We start from the raw sequence: 19,359 nt of genomic DNA, 5'->3' as shown, positions 1-19,359 counted from the left end.
AGGTATAAATAAAGCCTTTCAAGTTTGTAGTATCAGAATTTAATAAACAGTAAAAGAACACAGAATTCAGTTGGTAAAACTGCTAATGTTTTATCAGTTTGTGCATACCAGAAATTCTTTGACTAATTTGATCAATGCATTTTATAATCATTATTACTATTTAAATATAATTAATGTTTATTAAAAATATCTGGGGGAAAAAGATGATTCCATTTAGAAATGATTATTTTATATCAGGTTAGAGATAAGAACATTTAACTGTTTTTTTAGATCTATTATATTTGAAACACAAAAGAAGGGACAAGTGACCAACTGTAAGGTACAATGCTATAATGTGACATTATACCATGGCTCAAATCATGACCCCTAAGGGGAATATATATTACCCTCCTCCATATAACTTAAAAGTGTGAAACAGTTTGGTCTTACAGTAATGATAACAATAGGTAACATCTACTGTACATTTATTATTTCCCAAGTGCTTTACAAGGAATACCTCATAAATAATCTATAATAGTCCCGTGAACACAGGATATTACATTCTTAGGAATATAGGATAAGACAGGTTCTACTATCATCCTCCATTTACAAATGAAGAGACTAAGGCTTAGCAAGGTGAACTAACTTACCCAAAGGTAATCACAGCAACTGTCAAAACTCTAGGGTTCACCCAGGCAGTCTAATTTCTGAGTTTAAATTCCTAGAGCACAATGATATTCTTTCCTTAAACAAGCTCTGCAGTTAACTAAATCAGGAGTAATGTTATTGTTCCAACTTCTTCCCTGTACCTAATGCCCTATGCTTTTGTTATTCCCCTTCATCTAAATTGTTGTTTTTGTTAAAGTCGAAGAAATAATAAGAAACTTCAGTTCAAAATGATCCCCTTCTTCTCCCAAGTTTTTTTCTTAGTTGCCGTTATTTAGTTCATCAATAATTAATTTGTTCCATCGGGCATTTCCTTGGTAAGTTTTGTGAGAGCAGGGGACCATATACTAACACTTGATTTTATTTATTTATTTTTATTTTATTTTATTTTATTTATTTATTTATTTTGGCAGTACACGGGCCTCTCACTGTCGTGGCCTCTCCCGTTGCGGAGCACAGGCTCCGGACACGCAGGCTCAGTGGCCATGGCTCATGGGCCCAGCCGCTCCACGGCATGTGGGATCCTCCCGGACCGGGGCACGAATCCGTGTCCCCTGCATCGGCAGGCGGACTCTCAACCACTGCGCCACCAGGGAAGCCCCACTTTTAAAAAATATATACTCCAAGGCATCTGACACACAGAGTAGGTACCTGATATACCTTTTTTGCTTAATTTGCAATTCTTTTTTTCTGACTTAGCCAATTAAATTCACCCTCTATTTAAATAATGGTTGTAATTTAAAAACCAAAGGGCTGCTTTATATTAAGTAACATACAGAAGGCTGTTGATCATTCACAAATATTCTGTTGTAGAAAAGGAAAAAAGTTATTGCTAGGAATACTTCCCTTCAGTGTGCCAAAGTCCATTTAATACCAGTAATTCCTCACTAAAAATAAAAGATGTAAAAGCCACTGAAATCTTGACATTTATACAAAATTGTGTATGCCAAAATATTCCTCCCTCCAAGTTATTTCTCTATGAGAATAAATGCCAAAAATATTTATGCTTTCTGGCTCTAGGTTTGAAATATATTTTCAATGAATTGTTGTATGTTGAAGACTGTATGACTGAATGTATGTCATTTCAGTGTTCCTATAGAAATTTTATACATCAAAGGCATTTTATGAATTAAATAAGCCCAATTTTATATTTGCTCTAATTTAAATAAAATGAAGAAATTAGGAACTCAAAAAAGATGAAGATATGTGAAGGTTTTTGCTAATTTAAAACAATAATGTTATAGGAGAGAATCTTAGTCTTTCCTTCTGGTGAATTCCCTTCAGAGAAGCAGGTAAACTAAGCTCAGTGATAAATAAAAAAAACTACTTACTTCTGTCTTACATGCAAGTTAATATACCAGTTTTTTTTAAGTATATAAAGACCTCCTTCAAAACTATGACCACTTGTGACCTAAGTGGCAATCTGAAAGTATAATGCTCTAAATTCTATCTTTTACAATACAAGCACAGAAATCAGCTTCTCCAGATAAATAAAAGAAATGCTGAGGACTTCTAAGTCTATATTATTATCAATAACATACTACTGAAGTACAAAAACAACTTGGTCCCAGGTTTTACATATTTGTAGAGCAATTTTAACTTACAAAAAAATTTAGATGTGCACTACTGCAATATCAGCAATTAACTCCTTTACCCAAATAAGAAAGAGGTTAACTATATGTAAATCAGTATCAAATACAGCCAATTTAAACATCAAAGCTAACCACTGAAGACTACCAAAGTTTACTTGATAAACTACATACTGCTTAAGAAATAAAGGTAGAGAATCACTCCAAAATTCTAAAATTATATTCAGAAGTGATATAAAAAAGAAAAAAAAAATCAATGCTCAAGAATTCAGATGTACTGATTATCTCCAATCATTGATTAGATTTGGGCAAAGTCAGAAACTCTTATATACTCAAATACTTGGAAACATACCAAGAAATCCACCATACACAGGTTTAAGTTACAAAGTCTGAGATCAAGCTGGATGGAAAGAGAATGATGCAGATAATCCATAAGAGATAATGAATATTAATGGAATGCTGATACCAGTGTTCTTAATGCTTCATCTATTTTTACATTCTTTTCAGATTCTTAGGTCAATATTTCCAAAAGTAAAGGAAAAAAACAAGGAAGGAGAGCCAGATATCACCTTAGTCTTTCTGTCATCTAGGCAATAGGAAAACCTTAACCCTAGAGGGTAACCTTTATATTTACAGTGCTAAGGCCACAACCTGCCACAGAACCAAAAGGAGGATGAAGACATAAGAGAATGAAGGTGATATTAAGAACTTCAAAGGGTTATAAGTCAGAGAAGGATAACCATTTTCTCTAAGGTTTTTAGAATTGGGAAACTTAGAGAGATTTAATCTAGTTAATGACAAGATGCCAGCTGAGAAAATGACAGAGGCTGAACTCTAAATAAACAAGATAATTAAATGAGATTCTTTATACTGAATGACGAAATCTATGAGAAATAAAGTATATTATCAGTTTAACCACCTAACTACTTAAAAAACCATCTCACTGAACTAAAAATATGATCAATATTTCAAAAGGCCTTCATTTTAACTATTTAACTATTCTAAGACCTCCCTTTGTAAATCCGTAGTTTAAATTCATTTATCAGTTTTCCAAACTAAGTAAAATTAATCATCACCTTCAAAAAAATCTTTCAGACACTTGAATGATATGTAACTCTCTCAAATTAAGGATGAATACCGCACCAAGTTTCCGTAGCGTAGTGTTATCATGTTCACTTCACAAGAGTGAATACCAAAATTCTTTACAATTCTTCCTAGGTATTATCACAAAACCTTAACTTTATTTGCCAGAGATCTAGTAAATGGCAGACTTAGTACATATCTTCAATTTACTAGTAAAATATGTGACACAGAGGTAAAATAACATTGGTAATGATTATCCATTCATTTCCACCTCCAATATGAAAGTCATAGTCTCCAATATGAAAAGGTTCAGCACTACAGAGACCTCTGTAAAGTTCAAACTGAGAACACAGTTAATAGAGAAAGAGATACCCTAATTGGTCTCCCTTTATAGCAATGGAGAATGGCCACCAGAGCCTTTTTGTTTTCCCACTTTGTTTGAACTTTGAAATCCTTAAAAGCAAAATCTCTGAAAATACAAAGCTATTCTAAATATTATATACTCAGAATGGAGCCAGTAGAAAAATTTAAAAATCTCTTTGCTGACTGACTCCTGAGTGGATTTATTAGGTCAGGATTCTGAAATCTAAATGGATATCTCACCTAAGTCTGCCAATCAAACCACCTGATGATGCTTTGAGTTTAGCCTTCCTGAATAAGCCAGGATGAAAGATAAAACTCATTACCTTCTCCCAACCTCATCTTTCAATTCAAATCCTCTAGATAGCATTCACCAATAATGAATCAGTCTCTGAAATGTTTAACTTAATACACGGAAAACCAAGGCATACATAGTAAGACATTATAAACAAAGTTAAAGGGAAATGGGTGGGATAAAGACAAAAACCTCGTCAGGATATTTAACCTACACTAGAGAAAGAATTCCTTTAACTAAATAACTCTAGAAATATCTTGGGGTTAATGAAGAGGGAACCTAAACTACAATTTCAGTTCAACAAGTGGAGGAATGTAGACAAACAGCCCTAAAATTCATACTCTTTTTTAACTGATGATTATGTCATAACTTTAGAAAGATGTTCAAACAACAGCTGAAGCTAGAGATTCTTATTAAATCCAAAGTGATCCTCTGATAAGGATGTGCACCTACAAGATTCTCAAGAGGCAGGAGGTTTCAGAGAGCCAAAAATGGGAATACAGAAGGAATTTCTTGACCACTGGAGTAAGAAATATTTATTCCCTGTTCTTCCCTTTCCAGATATCTCATTTTGGACTAGCAAAGCCACCGAAGAATGAGGGCAGGGATTACACAGAATACAAATAAGAACTGAATTCACTTCCTACTTTGAGTCCCACTTTCTTGACCAAGAATGATAACGTAAAATTTTCTAAGTAGTCTATCAAGTTTCTTATATCAAATTCTCAAAAAACAAGTTAATATCTGTTAAAACAGATCCCTATTATATCAAATGTGCTGGTTCATATCTTTTTATGCATTATTCAGGAAACACATTAAATAAAATCTATTTTCAAGTTTAGGACCATGTTACAAAACTTTCAAGACCTTGAACTAAGAATATGTAGTAGGTCAAATGAGTTGTGTGTGTGTGTATGCCTTTACAATCTGTAATGCATGTTTTAATATATATAACCTATTCATTTCTAAATTGAACCTGTAATATGTGTATTGTTCATCTCTGTTAAAAAGACATAAATGTACTACAACCTACACTACAATGAACCCAAGAATGAGGCTGTGTTTATTTTTCAATTGACTCTCCACTAGAAAAAAAAAAGGAAAAAGAAGAAAAAGTCTGAAATCCTAGCTACTCGCTTTTGCCTTTACTTGACTTCCTGCCCCCTCTCTGCATCTTCCAACCCCTTTTATCTATTTCACCAAATTTGAAACTTCAAGTCTGATTAAAGTTTATCACTATAGCATTAGGTGGGCTTCTATATAGAGCTGCTGTGGTTCTGATTATTAAGTATAGTTCTTAGTTTTAGCAAAAAAATACATAAAACACTGCAGAGCTGCTACTCATGAAAACATGTACAATCCTCCTTAAATGGTGAGAGTTGTAGCAGCAGCTTCAACTTTCACCATGGCATTAGGCTGGTTCAATACTGATTCATAAACATCTTCAAGTTTCTATTTAGTTAGAGCCACTCAGATCTATTTTAATAGCCTAAGACTGCTTATGACTGCTTTTATTCTATAAAATGCACTAGGTATACAAATGTCATCAGACTCTGGCTATCAGAAACATAAATCCCTTCTTAAGAATCCATGGACAAAACAACAAAGAGGTAGAAATCCAAATGAAAGAAATCTACATTAATTTCCATGACGTTTAAGCAAACTTGAATGAAGTAACAGAAAATATTCTTACCTGGAAGGTTTCCATCAGTTTCATCAGCACTAGGAAAACTAGCAACACTTGTAGAATCTGATAGGTCCAAAAGTTTCGCACGCAATTGCTCAATGTCACTCTCTTTGCTAGCCAACTGCATCTGAAGCTCATTCCTATGTGTACATTCTTCTACCAATTGCTATTTTTAAAAAAATACCAAGATAATATAAAGGATCAAGATCAAAATTTCCAACATTAGAAATTAAGAATTAGTGGAACTATATGTAATCTAGAATTATTAATACTAAAAATTTACTGTAAACTTCATGAATGTTTACTACCACAAATTTTAATACAACTATAAATGTGCAAGTTCTCTTCCTCAGTAATACATTGCTTGGATAAGCTCCTTTTCTCTTTGCTTTAAATAAGTTTTTTTTTTAATACAAAGCATCAAAAACCAAAACCAAACACCTGTTAAAACAATAGAAATTGCTTTTATGGCTTCAAACAAAATAATTTAAAAGATATAGAAAGCTTCTCAGGATGGTAAAACCATAAAGGATGGAGTCAATGCTTGTATCTAAGTCTGCCTAAGATCAGAGACCATGTTCTCAATTTTGTGCTATTAAGCTAGGAAGCATCAAAGAAATTAAGCTTGATATTTTGAAAAGTGAGTCCTTATCAGAGGAAACAAAAAGGCTATAATACTCCAATTCCACTATCCCAACTATAGTCAATATTATACCAGTCATATCTCAATTTCAGTCTGAAGCCAAAGAGGCAAAACCCTTGGTTGTTTCTCTAAAAGTAGCATCTCTAATCAAGCTGATGCTAAGGGGTAAAAATTACTCAAGTCATAGTTAATAGGCAACAGAGTATCTTTCTATTTTTTCAAGATCATGGTTCAAATTAGAGTAACAGTAATCAAATTATGGAGAATATAAACCTAAATATGATTTTTATACTAAAAAACTAAATGAGATCAGTAGACAATAAGTATATACAGTAATAACAATTTAAAATAATCCTACAAGTGCAACACACAACCTTACCGCTTGCATGTCATTCAGTTCCTTCTGATGTTTCACTACCATCTGGTTGAATTTCTCTCTTTCCTGGTTGAGTTCAAGTTGTAGCTTTCGATTTTCCTTTTCCTTCTTTCTCAAATCCTGTGTATTAGCTTTCTTTCTATCAATTTTAAAGTCTTTCCGATTCATTATTTCTGCCAACTTGTTAACAGCCTATTAAAATATTAAAATGTTATTAATAAGGTTCTTCATTGTAGCTACCCAATTTAAATCTCCACTAAAAATATATATTTTTCTTCAAAATCAGGAAGCAGGACTTTTTGTGTATGTGAAAATTTGGAGAACCTAATGAATGTTGGAATATGATAACTGGTAGCACAAGTAACTATTATTGATTCATCTCATTGTTCAAATGTAAGAACCAGACAGGCTTGCAAAAATCCAGTTATTGTTCAACAATTATTCAGCACTTATTATACTGCATGTAAGCACTCTGATAGGTACTAGAGACAAGGACAGAAAATACAATTATGCCCCAAAGGCATCCTAGTCTGGTGGAGGAGCAGGATAAGCAAGCATGATAGTACAGAGTGATACTGCTTCTTTTTTCTGTTAAGTGTCCCTTATTTTTTCTTTTTTTCTATTGGATTGTCTTTTTCTTTTTTGCAGATGCTTTTTATATTTATCTATATATGCTGCAAATATTCTTCCTAGTTTATTTTCTTTCAACTTATGTTCTTTTGGACTTTTTTGTATGTAATAAATGTCAATCTTTTTCTTCATGGTCTCTGTTTTGGTATAAAGGGAAGTAAAATCTCCACTGAAGGATTTTCAACAGGTATTAAGTGCATTTTTGAAAGACTACTCTAGTTGAAGGATTGTTGAGAGGGAGAATAGAATAGTGGTAAGGAGCTATCAAGTAGAAAATATTTATTTTACTGTAAAAATCAACTGAGGTACACAGCACCTTATGAAGAATTTAAACTACTGGATAACTTGGTAAAATGACAAGATACCAAGTTTTACTGTAAAAAATCTGATCTAGCTGCAAAATACAAAGCAAAATGATACCTCCACCCCTTTTAAGTTTCTTACTCACTCCCCATTCTTCTCTCTTGACTTCAGTCAAGTATGTGGTTTCTCCTCATTAAGTTTTCCTGCTGTCAATTGTAGGTTTTCCATACAATCTAAAACAAATTCTTCACTAATCAGGTGACTAGACGAATTAGCTTTCTTAACTCGATTGAAATCCTACTTCCTGAATAAGTCTTCCACATTTAATGAAGAAAGAATATTACATTACTTGTTCTAATGAAAAGCTTGAACCTTATAATCTCAGTTTTAAGAAAAGGACATGAAGAGCAAATATTAACTTCTGAATATATGATACTCAAATACAAACACATGGAAAAGGCTAAGAGCATGTATACCTGCGTTTTAAGGGTTCGTTCTGTATTGATATTCTTTTCAAAGGCAGCCTTAAGATTATTGATCTCCTCCTCCTTCTTCAGTTTATATTCTGTCAACAAATTACATAAAATGTTATTGCATGGCATTAATTAATTTCTGCCTTGCAAAGTAACAATGAGATACTTTTATAGAAATTTTGTAATGGATTCAAGGTTTATTTTAAGCAATAAAATATTTAATTCTTAGTTATTAGTAACAATAACTAATTATTCAAATTAGCATATACCACATAATAACTTTCAGTAACTTCATTAAGATATTTTTCCAGGGCTTCCCTGGTGGCACAGTGGTTAAGAATCACTTGCCAATGCAGGGGACCCGGGTTCAAGCCTGGTCCGGGAAGATTCCACATGCGGCAGAGCAACTAAGCCTATGCTCCACAACTACTGAGCCCGGGAGCCACAACTACTGAAGCCCGCGTGCCTAGAGCCCGTGCTCCGCAACAAGAGAAGCCACCACAATGAGAAGGCTGCGCACCACAGTGAAGAGTAGCCCCCACTCGCAGCAACTAGAGAAAGCCCGCACGCAGCAATGAAGACCCAATGCAGCCAAAAATAAATAAATAAAATTAATTAATTTTTTAAAAAAAGATTTTTTTCAGTTTATTGAGGTATAATAGACAACTAAAATTTTAAGATATTTAAAGTGTACAATGTGATGAATTGATATACACATACATTGTGAAAGGATCCCCCACAATCAAGTTAATTAACACATCAATCACCTCACATATTCACCTTTTTGTGGGGTTTGGTGGTGAGAATATTTAAGTTCTACTAAGATAATACTTAAGGCTACAAAAGTTATTTAATATATGAAAACAAATATTTCAAAAACCTAATGCACAACATAAAGATTTACCTCTGAACTTGATTTAACTTATGATTTTTTTAAAAATCCTACATACCTTCCTCTGCCTTCTTCATTTTATCAGCTAGCTCTTCATTTTCTTTTCTTAATAATTCAATATCTTTGGTTAGCATACTGTTCGTTTCTTCGAGCTAAACAAAGCACAGAAACGTTTAAGCTATATAGTCTCTTTGCTAGTCCCATATTTAAAGCAATAACCTTTAAAAAAATACTTGCATTTTCCATAGATGAGGACAGGTCAGACATTGCTTAATTATAAAAACATCTGGTTTCCAGCTTAAAATATGTGGATATAATTAAATTCAAAATATTTGAAAACAATTGTTAGCTTCCAAAAATTATTTCAGTGTGTGTGTATATACACATTACATATGAATGGAAGGAATAAAAAATGTAATGAAAAGAGAACGAGACTAGAAACTAGGAAATGTGCATTTAGTTTTCTAGCTCTGTGACCCTTAGCAAGTCACAACCTTTCTGGGCTTCAGTTTCTTCATCTGAATAATGATGATGAAAATGACAATTTAAAATGTTTGATGATTATAGTATGGCTGTTAGCATAAATGATGCCATTGTGGGCCCATATAGTTCCTCCTGTCCTTCCGCGGACCCTATCCAGAACTGTACTGTGTGGTAAAAATCACTTCTTTGTTATCAAGGGCTTTGTAGTTAATAGATACTATTTAATAATCATTAAGACCAGGTGGCCTCTATGCTGTTAGTCCCCAATCAATGATGAAGACCTTTGCTGACATATTCCTGGTACCTACGAGACTAGTTATCCATTCATAAATCTTGACGTAGGAATGCACTTCCTATTTCCAAGCACATACCCCCCATACCCTAGGTTAACTATAACATTGTCCCAATGGTCCCTTGGTGGTATGGAGTGCAGCTCTGAATACTTCCATATCGTTGTCTGTTCAAATCCACTCTGTGAGTAGGGTACCCTATAATAAACTGATCCACTGATTATACGGAGCTGCCTGCCTTGTTTTTCGGTCTCAAGATACCTTCTCAGTTCGGTGGGCACTTTTCATTTCCTCCAACAATGTCTTTTAGTAATGTACTTATTCACCCTTCTATTTATATGATTTCATTTAATCTTCGTAAGAAACCTGTGGAATAGGTATTGTTTCTATATTATAGATGAAGAATCTGAGGCTTGGAGAAGTTAAAGCAAACTGCCAAGACCATGTAACTTCTTAGGGGCAAAGCTGGGATTTGAACTCAGACCTGCTTATACCAGAGCACTTGATGGTGGCTTCACCACCAAGAAGAAAAACCTCTCTAACTTTCCTTTCTAGCTCCATAATACATAGACCATAGTATAAATTTCAGGAATAGGTAATTGTTTGTAGTACTGTTTTTTCTATAATGGATTTATAGATATCCACAAAGAATTTTTTATCCCAAAATAGTTTCTCTGAATTTTATAGAATTCTGGTCATGAAATCAGTTGCAATTTATTAAGATAATAAAACAAATGAATTTAAGGTAAGCATTTCTTCACAGAAAATATATTAAGATCTACAGCCAGAAAGGGAAAAAACCCAATACACTGAATAAGAATTTCAATCATTAACAATTGTTTTAGATTATATAAATTATTTTATACATGAGTACAAGTTGACCATTGTGTATAAGTAAATACTCATGCACTTACACTTACCCAAACACTTTAACATGTAACCTATTTTGATTTTTAAATTAATTTTAATCACATAACTTAATGAACTATCACACTTACCCGACTAACAGTGTGCTCTTTATCTGTAATCTCTTGTCTATTTCTTGAAGCAGCTTTCTTGCTTTCTTGGGTCAATTCAAAATACTGTTCTTCCAGAAGCCCTCGAGCCAACTGCTCAGACTCGGCTTTTGTTTCTGCTAGATCCAACTGAGTAGCAAGAGTTTCTCTAGGAGATTTAAAAGAGAAATGAATGTAAACAAATTCAATTCATTCTTCTAACTTAATCATATGCTTAAAAACACAATTCTTTTTAAATGATAAAAAGAATTAAGTATTTCATTGCTTAAAATAAACCTTGAATCCATTACAGACTTCCTATGAAAGTAATGAATTTAACTTCTCACACTTAGAAAAACTATAAAAGCAAAGGACACTTTAACCTTGTACCTGCTATTTTGCTTAACTAAGGAAAAGGTAATAAAACAATGGCAAGAGGTCTACTTCCAGAAGGGAATGTGTTGGGATCTGGAATGAAACGCAGCATGGCACAGTGGAAAAGTCATTGGCTTATAAATCAAGAGGCCAGGCCTGGACCCTTATCCCCATTCTACCACTACCTAATTGGTTAGGGACACTGGGCAAGTTCATTATACTTACTGGAGCTCAACTTAATCAAATCCATAAAATGAGAGGATTAAACTACATTATTTTTGAGGTCCCTTCCAGCTCTGAAATTCAATGAGATTATGAAGACTTATAAATAGACCTGCAAACCACCGTAAACTATTCTAGAAATGCTCCTTAGGAATTACATTTTAAAAGCCTTTCAGAATTGACATTCAGACTGACCAGATCACTGCAGTTTGCCTGCTCTTCCCAAAGAACCTGTCTTCGATAAGTTATCTTGGTCATAATTGTAACCCCTACATACAGTAGGTGCTCAATAAATGTTTATTAAATGAATGAATGAATGACTTCCAACTATTTTCTATTAAGAGAGTAATACAAATACTTTAGGCTGCCTCAAGCCTAAAGAGGAAGACATATAGTGACTACAAACAATAATTTTTTGGACAATTGTTTTTGTCCAACAAATATTTGAATGTTCCTATGTGCCAAACACTGTTCTAAGAATTAAGGCATACAGCAGTAACAAACTCCCTGCCCTCAGAAAACATACGTTAGTAGTGTGAGACAGTTTAAAGAAATGAACAATATACAGTATATCACACAGAACAATGAAAAGAAAGGTGAAGAGGCTGTGAGTGTGGTCACTATTTTATAGAGGGTGATCAAGGAGGCCTCTCTGCTAAGCTGACATTTGAGGAAATATATGGAGGAAGTAAGAGAGCCATGCAGTGTATCTGGGAATACAGCTTCAGGCAGAGAAAACATCTAATACCAAGTGCCTAAATGTTCTGAAGGAAGCTAACGTGAGCAGAGTAAAGAGGGGTTGGGGGGAGTTGTGAGATGTAGTAAGAGAAGTGGGGAGAGAGAACAGGTATTATAAGGCTTTCTAAAACAATATAGGGACTTTGGCTTTTACACTGAGTATTCTATCTTAAAAAGATCATTCTGGCTGTTTAAGATCAGACTAGAAGGGGAACAATGGTAGAAGCAGAGATACCAGTTAGGAGGCAACTGAAATAATCGAGATTGGAGATGATGGTAGTTTGGGTCAAGCTGGTAAATGTTAAAAGTGGTGAGAAGTGATCATATTATGGACATGTTTTTTTTAGTTATAGCTAGGATTTATTGATGGATTTCATGCAGAGTATAAGAAAAAAAGAAGAGTCTAGGATGACTCCAAGTTTTGGATTTAAGCAACTAGGAATAACAGAATAGCTAATATTGACATGGGGAAGACAGGGAGGAGCAGGTAGGCAAGGTGAGGGAGTAAGGCATTTTTTCTGGACATGTTACATATAAGATTCTTATTAAACACTCAAGTGGAGATGTCAAACAGACAGCTAGATTTACAAGTCTGGAATTCAGGGGAGAATATATTTGTACATTGATGCTATTTAAAGCCCTGAGGCTAGATGAGAACAAGTAGGGAGTGATCCCTTGGGTCCTCCAAACTTTAAAGGTCTCAGAGATGGGAAAGGACAAAGGAGCAAAGAAGGGTGAGGAAGAGCAACCAGTTCAATAAGAGGAAAACCGTGTTTGGTGTCACAGAAGCCAATAAAGAAATTTTGTCAAGAGACAGTAATCAATTATGTCAATTGCTGCTATTAAATAAGATAAGGACTGAGAACTGAGTATAGTTTTTAGCTATTAGGAAGTCACCAGTGGCCTTGAAAAGGGTTATTTTGGTAGAGTAATAAGTACAAATGTCTTGAGTGAGCTCGAGAGAGAATGGGAGAAGAGGACCTGACGATAAATGGTATGTCACTTTTCAAGGAAGTTTGCTACAAAAGGAAGCAAAAAAATAGGATGCTACCTGGAAGTAGATATGTAGTTTAAAGAAAATCAGGCTGGACTCTCCTGGTGGCGCAGTGGTTAAGAATCCACCTGACAATGCAGGGGACATGGGTTCGACCCACGGTCCAGGAAGATCCCACATGCTGCAGAGCAACTAAGCCCGTGTGCCACAACCGCAGAGCCTGTGCTCTGGAGCCCGCAAGCCACAACTACTGAAGCCCTCACACTGAGAGCCCGTGCTCTGCAACATGAGAAGCCATCACAATGAGAAGCCTGCGCACTGCAACGAAGAGTAGCCCCCACTCACCGCAACTAGAGGAAGCCTGCGTGCAGCAACAAACACCCAACGCAGCCAACAATATAAATAAATAAATAAAATTTTTAAATGCTTACAAAAAAACAAAAAAGAAAAGGAGGCTATTTTTTAAGGATGTGTTTACCTGTATGCTTATATAACAATAGGAATGACTACAGAAAGGAAAAAACGATGTAGGAAAGATGAGAGTATTATTGGAGTCATACTCTTAAGTAGGCAGAAAGGGATGGGATCGAGGGGCTGCCTTTAGGTAAATTCATGTAAATTTTGTCCATTTACATGAATCAGAAGGACGGTAGGGTTTTACGTACAGACGCAAACAGGTTAGTAGCTATGGTGGTGGAAGAGAGAAGATGTTCTATGACTTCCAGGAAGCAAGGCCATTTGCTGAGTATGAGAACAAGGAGAAGTTGTTGATTTGAGGAGGGAGAAAAAGATAGAAAATAGTTGTCTAGAAGAGTAGGGGAGTTAGGAAAAGCTAAAAAAAATACTGCTATTGGTAAGTCCATGAATACTAAGGGGTGGTAATGCAGGGCTTCAGATGGATAACATGTTGTCATCTGGGGTTACTGCTTTGCATCAGGTTCAGATAAATTATCTGCAACTACATTCATCCAGACTTCCTTCACAACTATCCATAGTAAAAGACCTGTCTTTATTGATGTTTAAGGCCAATCTCTCACTTTTATTCTCCTATCTCCTTTAAGAAATCAATTTATCAATAATTCCCTATGCTTCTAGATTATAAGATTATAAGCAGAGGCTTTGTTCTTATTCACTGCTATATTCCAAATGCCTAGAAAAGCATCTGGCCCATAGAAAGTGCTCAGAAATTTTGTTTGAATCAGTGAACAGATGTGCAACTTTTTCCACTCTGATTTCCTTGCCATGTCCAATGCTCAAATTTCCGCTATCTTTAAAAAGAAATGACGCTCCTTCACAGTCTCCTCCAGCTACAACCATAGCTTCTTGCCTTAACAACTATGTTTCTTGAATTTTTTGATTTAATAAATATTTACTGAGCATCTACAATGTTCTAGGTACAATTCTAGATTCTAGGCATATAGCAGTGAATTGGAGTTAAGAACAAAACAACTGAAAATTCCTTCCTTTGTTGAGCTTAAGTTTGAATGGAAAGAGAAAACCAACAGAATAAGTAAGCAAATTCTATAATATATTAGGAAGAGATAAGTGCTAAGGTAAAAATAAAACAAGGAAGAAAGTACTGAGCTGGGCAGCTAGGTAGTAAAGTGAGGGCATTCTCAATTTTTGAAAGAGTGTTCAGGGAAGGTCTCTCGAGATTACATTTAGGCCTAGACCTGAAGAGTGTAAAGGAAGCACCCATGTGGATATTCAAAGGAAAATGTTCCAGGCAGAGGGATGAGCAAGTCCAAAGGCCCTGAGGCAGAAGAGTAACAGACTGGTTTGTGAATAGTAAAGAGGTCAATGTGGCTGCTTTCTACTCTCTCTGTACTTCTACCCTTCCCACTTCTACCCTTCTCAGTCTACTTCAGTATAGTACCTATCAATATTGTCATCACTATTTACGAGCTGTTTTCAACAAGATAACAACCTTAAATATAATGGGACAATTTATTTTTTACTTGACCTTTCTGAGTATTTGGAATTTTAAGTCACTTTCTCTTTTTTGAAATATTCTATTCCCCTGGCATTTGTGATACCCCACTCTGCTTTCCTTTTGTATTATGGGTGACTTTATACTTTCCCTTCCTCTGCCCATTCCTTATCCTATACTAGGGGTTACAACTTGTTGCTTGAGAGAGCCAAATGAGTCCATATAAATGTCCCCTCCTACCTCCTTTCTGTACCTGCATGTGCGTGCACATGCATGCACGCACACATACACACTTAAAAATAAATTTGGGCCAATATTTTACATAAAAACTGAGATTCCTGGCTTCTCTTGAAAAATCAGAAGATCTTGAAATACTGGGTCAGTGCTACCATGTGGCAGCAAATGCTCAGAACTGAGGACATGAACTCTTCAGTTTGTTATAATCCTCACACTCACGCAATGGATGCTATCGATACTTAGATCCAACTAACTTCAACCCAGTTACATGTATGGTATCACAGGCTCAAGAGTTCATAAACCCTGACAAACACAACCGTCTTAATAAATGTCATCTATCTTGGTTTCAGCATGAAATGACTGTTGAATTGGCTTCAAGTCCTTGTCTTTGAGTTTTAAAGCAATAATGCCAATGTCTGGTATCCATTTCTCTTTGGACATCCCATAGGCACCTCAAACTCAGTAGGTGTGAAATAGAAATAACCTTGTTTGCTCTCATTCCCCCAAACTGGTATTTTAGCTTAGGGACTACCACTACCAACAACCCAATTGTCCTGGTCAGAAACTTGAGCTGACCTGAAATTTTCCCTAACTTTTATCCCCATACCTTCAAATCTACAACTCCTATTGCTTCTACTTTCTTATTTTTTCCTATGCACTTGCCCCTCCTTTTACTGCCAACTTCCACTATAATTGTATATCTAGATTATTCCTATGGCAGTATAACTGGACTCCCTATATCCACCCAGCTTTGCCTCACTCCAATCCATTCTCTAAAGACTGGAGACTTCTAAAACCCTATCTTGTCAATCCCTAGCTAAATTTACATTTATTCATTGAATATTTATTGAATACTTATTATTTGCCCAGCTCTGATCTAGGTGATGTGGATATATAATAGAGAATGGCAAAAAAAATAAAATCTTCCACTCTTCAATGTTGATAATTCCCAATGACACACAAGCCCTTTGTAATCTGACTCAGGTTTATCTCTCCAGCCTCATCTGTCACCAACTGTCTCCCTACCGGCAAATGAAAGCATTTGCTGCTCCCAAATCACACACTGGCTTTTGCCTATACTGTTCTCAACCCATATCCCATTCCCTGGTGAATTCTACTCTGCTTAGTTGTCACCTGGGGAATGTTCTCTGAATCCCAGATGGTAAGATGAGGTATATACCCCTTCAGTATATTCCAATAGCACTTTGTCATAGCCACCTACCTTAATTATGTCTGTGTTTCCTGACTAGATTCTGAAGCACTTGATGGTAAGAGCCATAACTTATTAATAATTATATCACTGGCATGAAGCACAGCACACAGCACAAGAGTGGTGATCAACACATTTCTCTTAAACAGATCAAACAAGGGAAAACATATCAACCCCATGAAACAATATAGTATGTAGCAGATTGGGTGTCCCCTTCACTGTGAATGCATATAAACTGGGACTGTATATTATATTGTAGATACCACACAAATGATAGGCAACAGACTATACTCTACAAAAGTAGTTTACTACTGTCACAGAGAGAAACCAGGAAATGTAGCTTTGTGCCTACTTTAGAGTTTACCTAATGTATTAAGGATCTAAGCACTGAGTGCCAATGGTTGCTAAAAACAGAGGTAGTCTTCCCTCTAAAAACCAGATTTGAATCTGTTTAAGCCTCCAGATTAGGGGTGTCCAGTAAAACTTTCTACGATGACAGAAATGTTCTACACTTGTGCTGTCCAATATGGTAGACACTGACCATATAAGACTATTAAGCACCTAAGTCGTGACTAGTACATCTGAGGAACTAAAGTTTTAATTTTATTTTAATGAACTAAATTTAAACGGCTACATGTGATTGGTGGGTACCATACTAAACAGTGAAACTCTAGATTTAACCATTGATTTGCAAAAAACACAGAAGGATGACGAAAATGTTCAACTGACTATGGAAACAGAATCAGCAAAATCATAACTGAGGAAAACTATACAGGACAAATGATTCAGTTCCTTCAACAAATAAGTATCAGGATAGTGATTACTCTTGTGGTGGGGAGGGAAGAGGCATAAGCAGAAGCGGGGATATAGTGGGCTTCTGAGGTAGATTTTGTTCATGGGTGGTGGTTATAATGATATTTGTCATATAATTTATAAAACTGTACATGTTTTGCTATTTTATGTATTTGTTTGCTTCAACAATAAAAGTTAAAATTTTTTATTTCTTTCAAAGGTGGTTATATGGAAAAGAATATAACAATGTGAGAAAACTAGTTTCAATGTCTGTTCTCACACTATCTAGCTATGAGCAGTTGTTACACTTAATAGCTTTCTAAGATCACCTCCTTGTAAGGCCCTAGGCACACATGCAATGGAAATTAACCTGCATTATAATACTAAGAGGAAGACCCTGCATACCTTTACCTAACATAAAATGATGACTTGCAAATACAGCGTGAACTTTTTTTTGCGGTATGTGGGCCTCTCACTGTTGTGGCCTCTCCCATTGCGGAGCACAGGCTCAGCAGCCATGGCTCACGGGCCTAACCGCTCCGTGGCATGTGGGATCCTCCCGGACCGGGGCACGAACCTGCGTCCCCTGCATCGGCAGGCGGACTCTCAACCACTGCGCCACCAGGGAAGCCCCAAGCGTGAACTATTTATATACAAATAGATGTTTGAAGATTGAGAGACCCTTGAAAACAATTTACTGTCACAATTTAGTGAATCTCTGTACAACCGCTACAGTGTTAATGTATCAAATCATTTCTTCACCATAAAGGCAAATTTAGCCTAAATCTAGTTTGATTTGTTCTGAATTAGCCCAGTAAGATTTGCTATTCCACTGCCATCAGAATAATGGCACATCTATTCTCTATCTTTAAACTTAAATTTAAGAATGTTTTGCTATAGTACTGATTCTTGTTCTAAACTAAAATGGACATACTTTTCACTTTGTAGTTCCTGTATTTTCTTTGAATTTTCTCTGTTTTTTTCTTCAATTTCTTCCTTAAGTTCCTTTACCTGAGTTTTATAAAGTGTCTGCAAAACAAGTGATAAGAAGAAGTAAGTGTTTATGGTAGGTTAAAAAACAGTTCGGTAGTTTCTTATAAACAATTAACACATGGTCCAACAATTCCACTCCTAAGTATTTACCCAGGACAAATACAAATATATATCCATACAGAGTCTTATACATAAATTTTCATTGCAGTTTTATTCATGGTAGCTCCAAACTGGAAACAATCCCAGATATCTATCATCAGATGAATTTTTAAAGTTGTGATGTACCCATACTACTCAACAATAAAAAGGAATGAACTACTAATATATACAGCATGATAAACCTAAAAAATGTTAAGTTGTATGAAAGAAACCAGGTGCTAAAGAGTGTGTACTACATGATTCCATGTATATGAAATTGTAGAATAGGTGAAAATAATCAATAAGACAGAAAGCAAATCAGTGGTTGCCTGCAGATAGAGGTGGGTGGAGAAGATTGACTCCAAAGGGCCGTGAAGGAAATGTTTTATATGTTGATTGTGGTGGTGGTCACAGTATACACATATGTCAGAAGTTATCAACCACTTAAAATGGGTACAATTTATTATATATAAATTATACCTCAAAAATATATTAAACATATTGATTTGGGAAAAACGTTATAAAGAAACTTAGCAAGCAATACTTATTTAAAAGTTAGATCAATTTTTGAAGTAAATAATGTTAGAGAAACCACTTCTCTTGGGTGATGAAGTGGGTGGTTGAGAGGTAGAAGAAATATCCATAAATAGGATTTATCAATGTTCTGTCACCATATGAATAATATATACTTAGTACAGAACAATGATTCTTACAAAATTCACTAGGTTTTTGCCAACTCCATCAACAAATATTTAACAGGTATGAAAAAGTATTAGACCCACACTGTTAGATGCTGAGGTTACAGAGTAAACTTCCAATTCTGAAGTCTATGTCTTTTTTTTAAACCAACCTTTTTAGTCTAAAAGATAAGGAAAAAAATAGTAAGGACCAGCAAATAGCTGTGGAGTACTACTTTTACACTGTACACTGAATTATACCTCTAAGAAATAGCACTTCTCTAGGGGGAAAAGTACATTTCCATGGGA

The 19,359-nt window shown here is 35.2% G+C and overlaps 1 protein-coding gene across 1 annotated transcript in view; it reads right to left on the bottom strand.

Moving 5' to 3' along the window:
• The window catches only part of ROCK1 (Rho associated coiled-coil containing protein kinase 1), a 146,066-nt gene that overhangs the window by 7,936 nt on the left and 118,771 nt on the right, over positions 1-19,359 (bottom strand). Inside the window, exons 22-27 of the mRNA XM_065890480.1 lie at positions 18,177-18,271; positions 10,748-10,913; positions 9,035-9,128; positions 8,088-8,176; positions 6,682-6,870; positions 5,666-5,825 (exon numbers count right to left, since the gene is read on the bottom strand). Of these exons, the coding sequence (XP_065746552.1) occupies positions 5,666-5,825; positions 6,682-6,870; positions 8,088-8,176; positions 9,035-9,128; positions 10,748-10,913; positions 18,177-18,271 (793 nt within the window). The remainder of the gene's footprint in view (positions 1-5,665; positions 5,826-6,681; positions 6,871-8,087; positions 8,177-9,034; positions 9,129-10,747; positions 10,914-18,176; positions 18,272-19,359) is intronic.

This window comes from Phocoena phocoena, chromosome 13 (genome assembly GCF_963924675.1).
Source record: "Phocoena phocoena chromosome 13, mPhoPho1.1, whole genome shotgun sequence".
Lineage (NCBI taxonomy): Eukaryota > Metazoa > Chordata > Mammalia > Artiodactyla > Phocoenidae > Phocoena > Phocoena phocoena.
The sequence above is the reverse complement of the archived record's forward strand: the minus strand, read 5'-3'. Positions and strand labels throughout refer to the sequence as shown.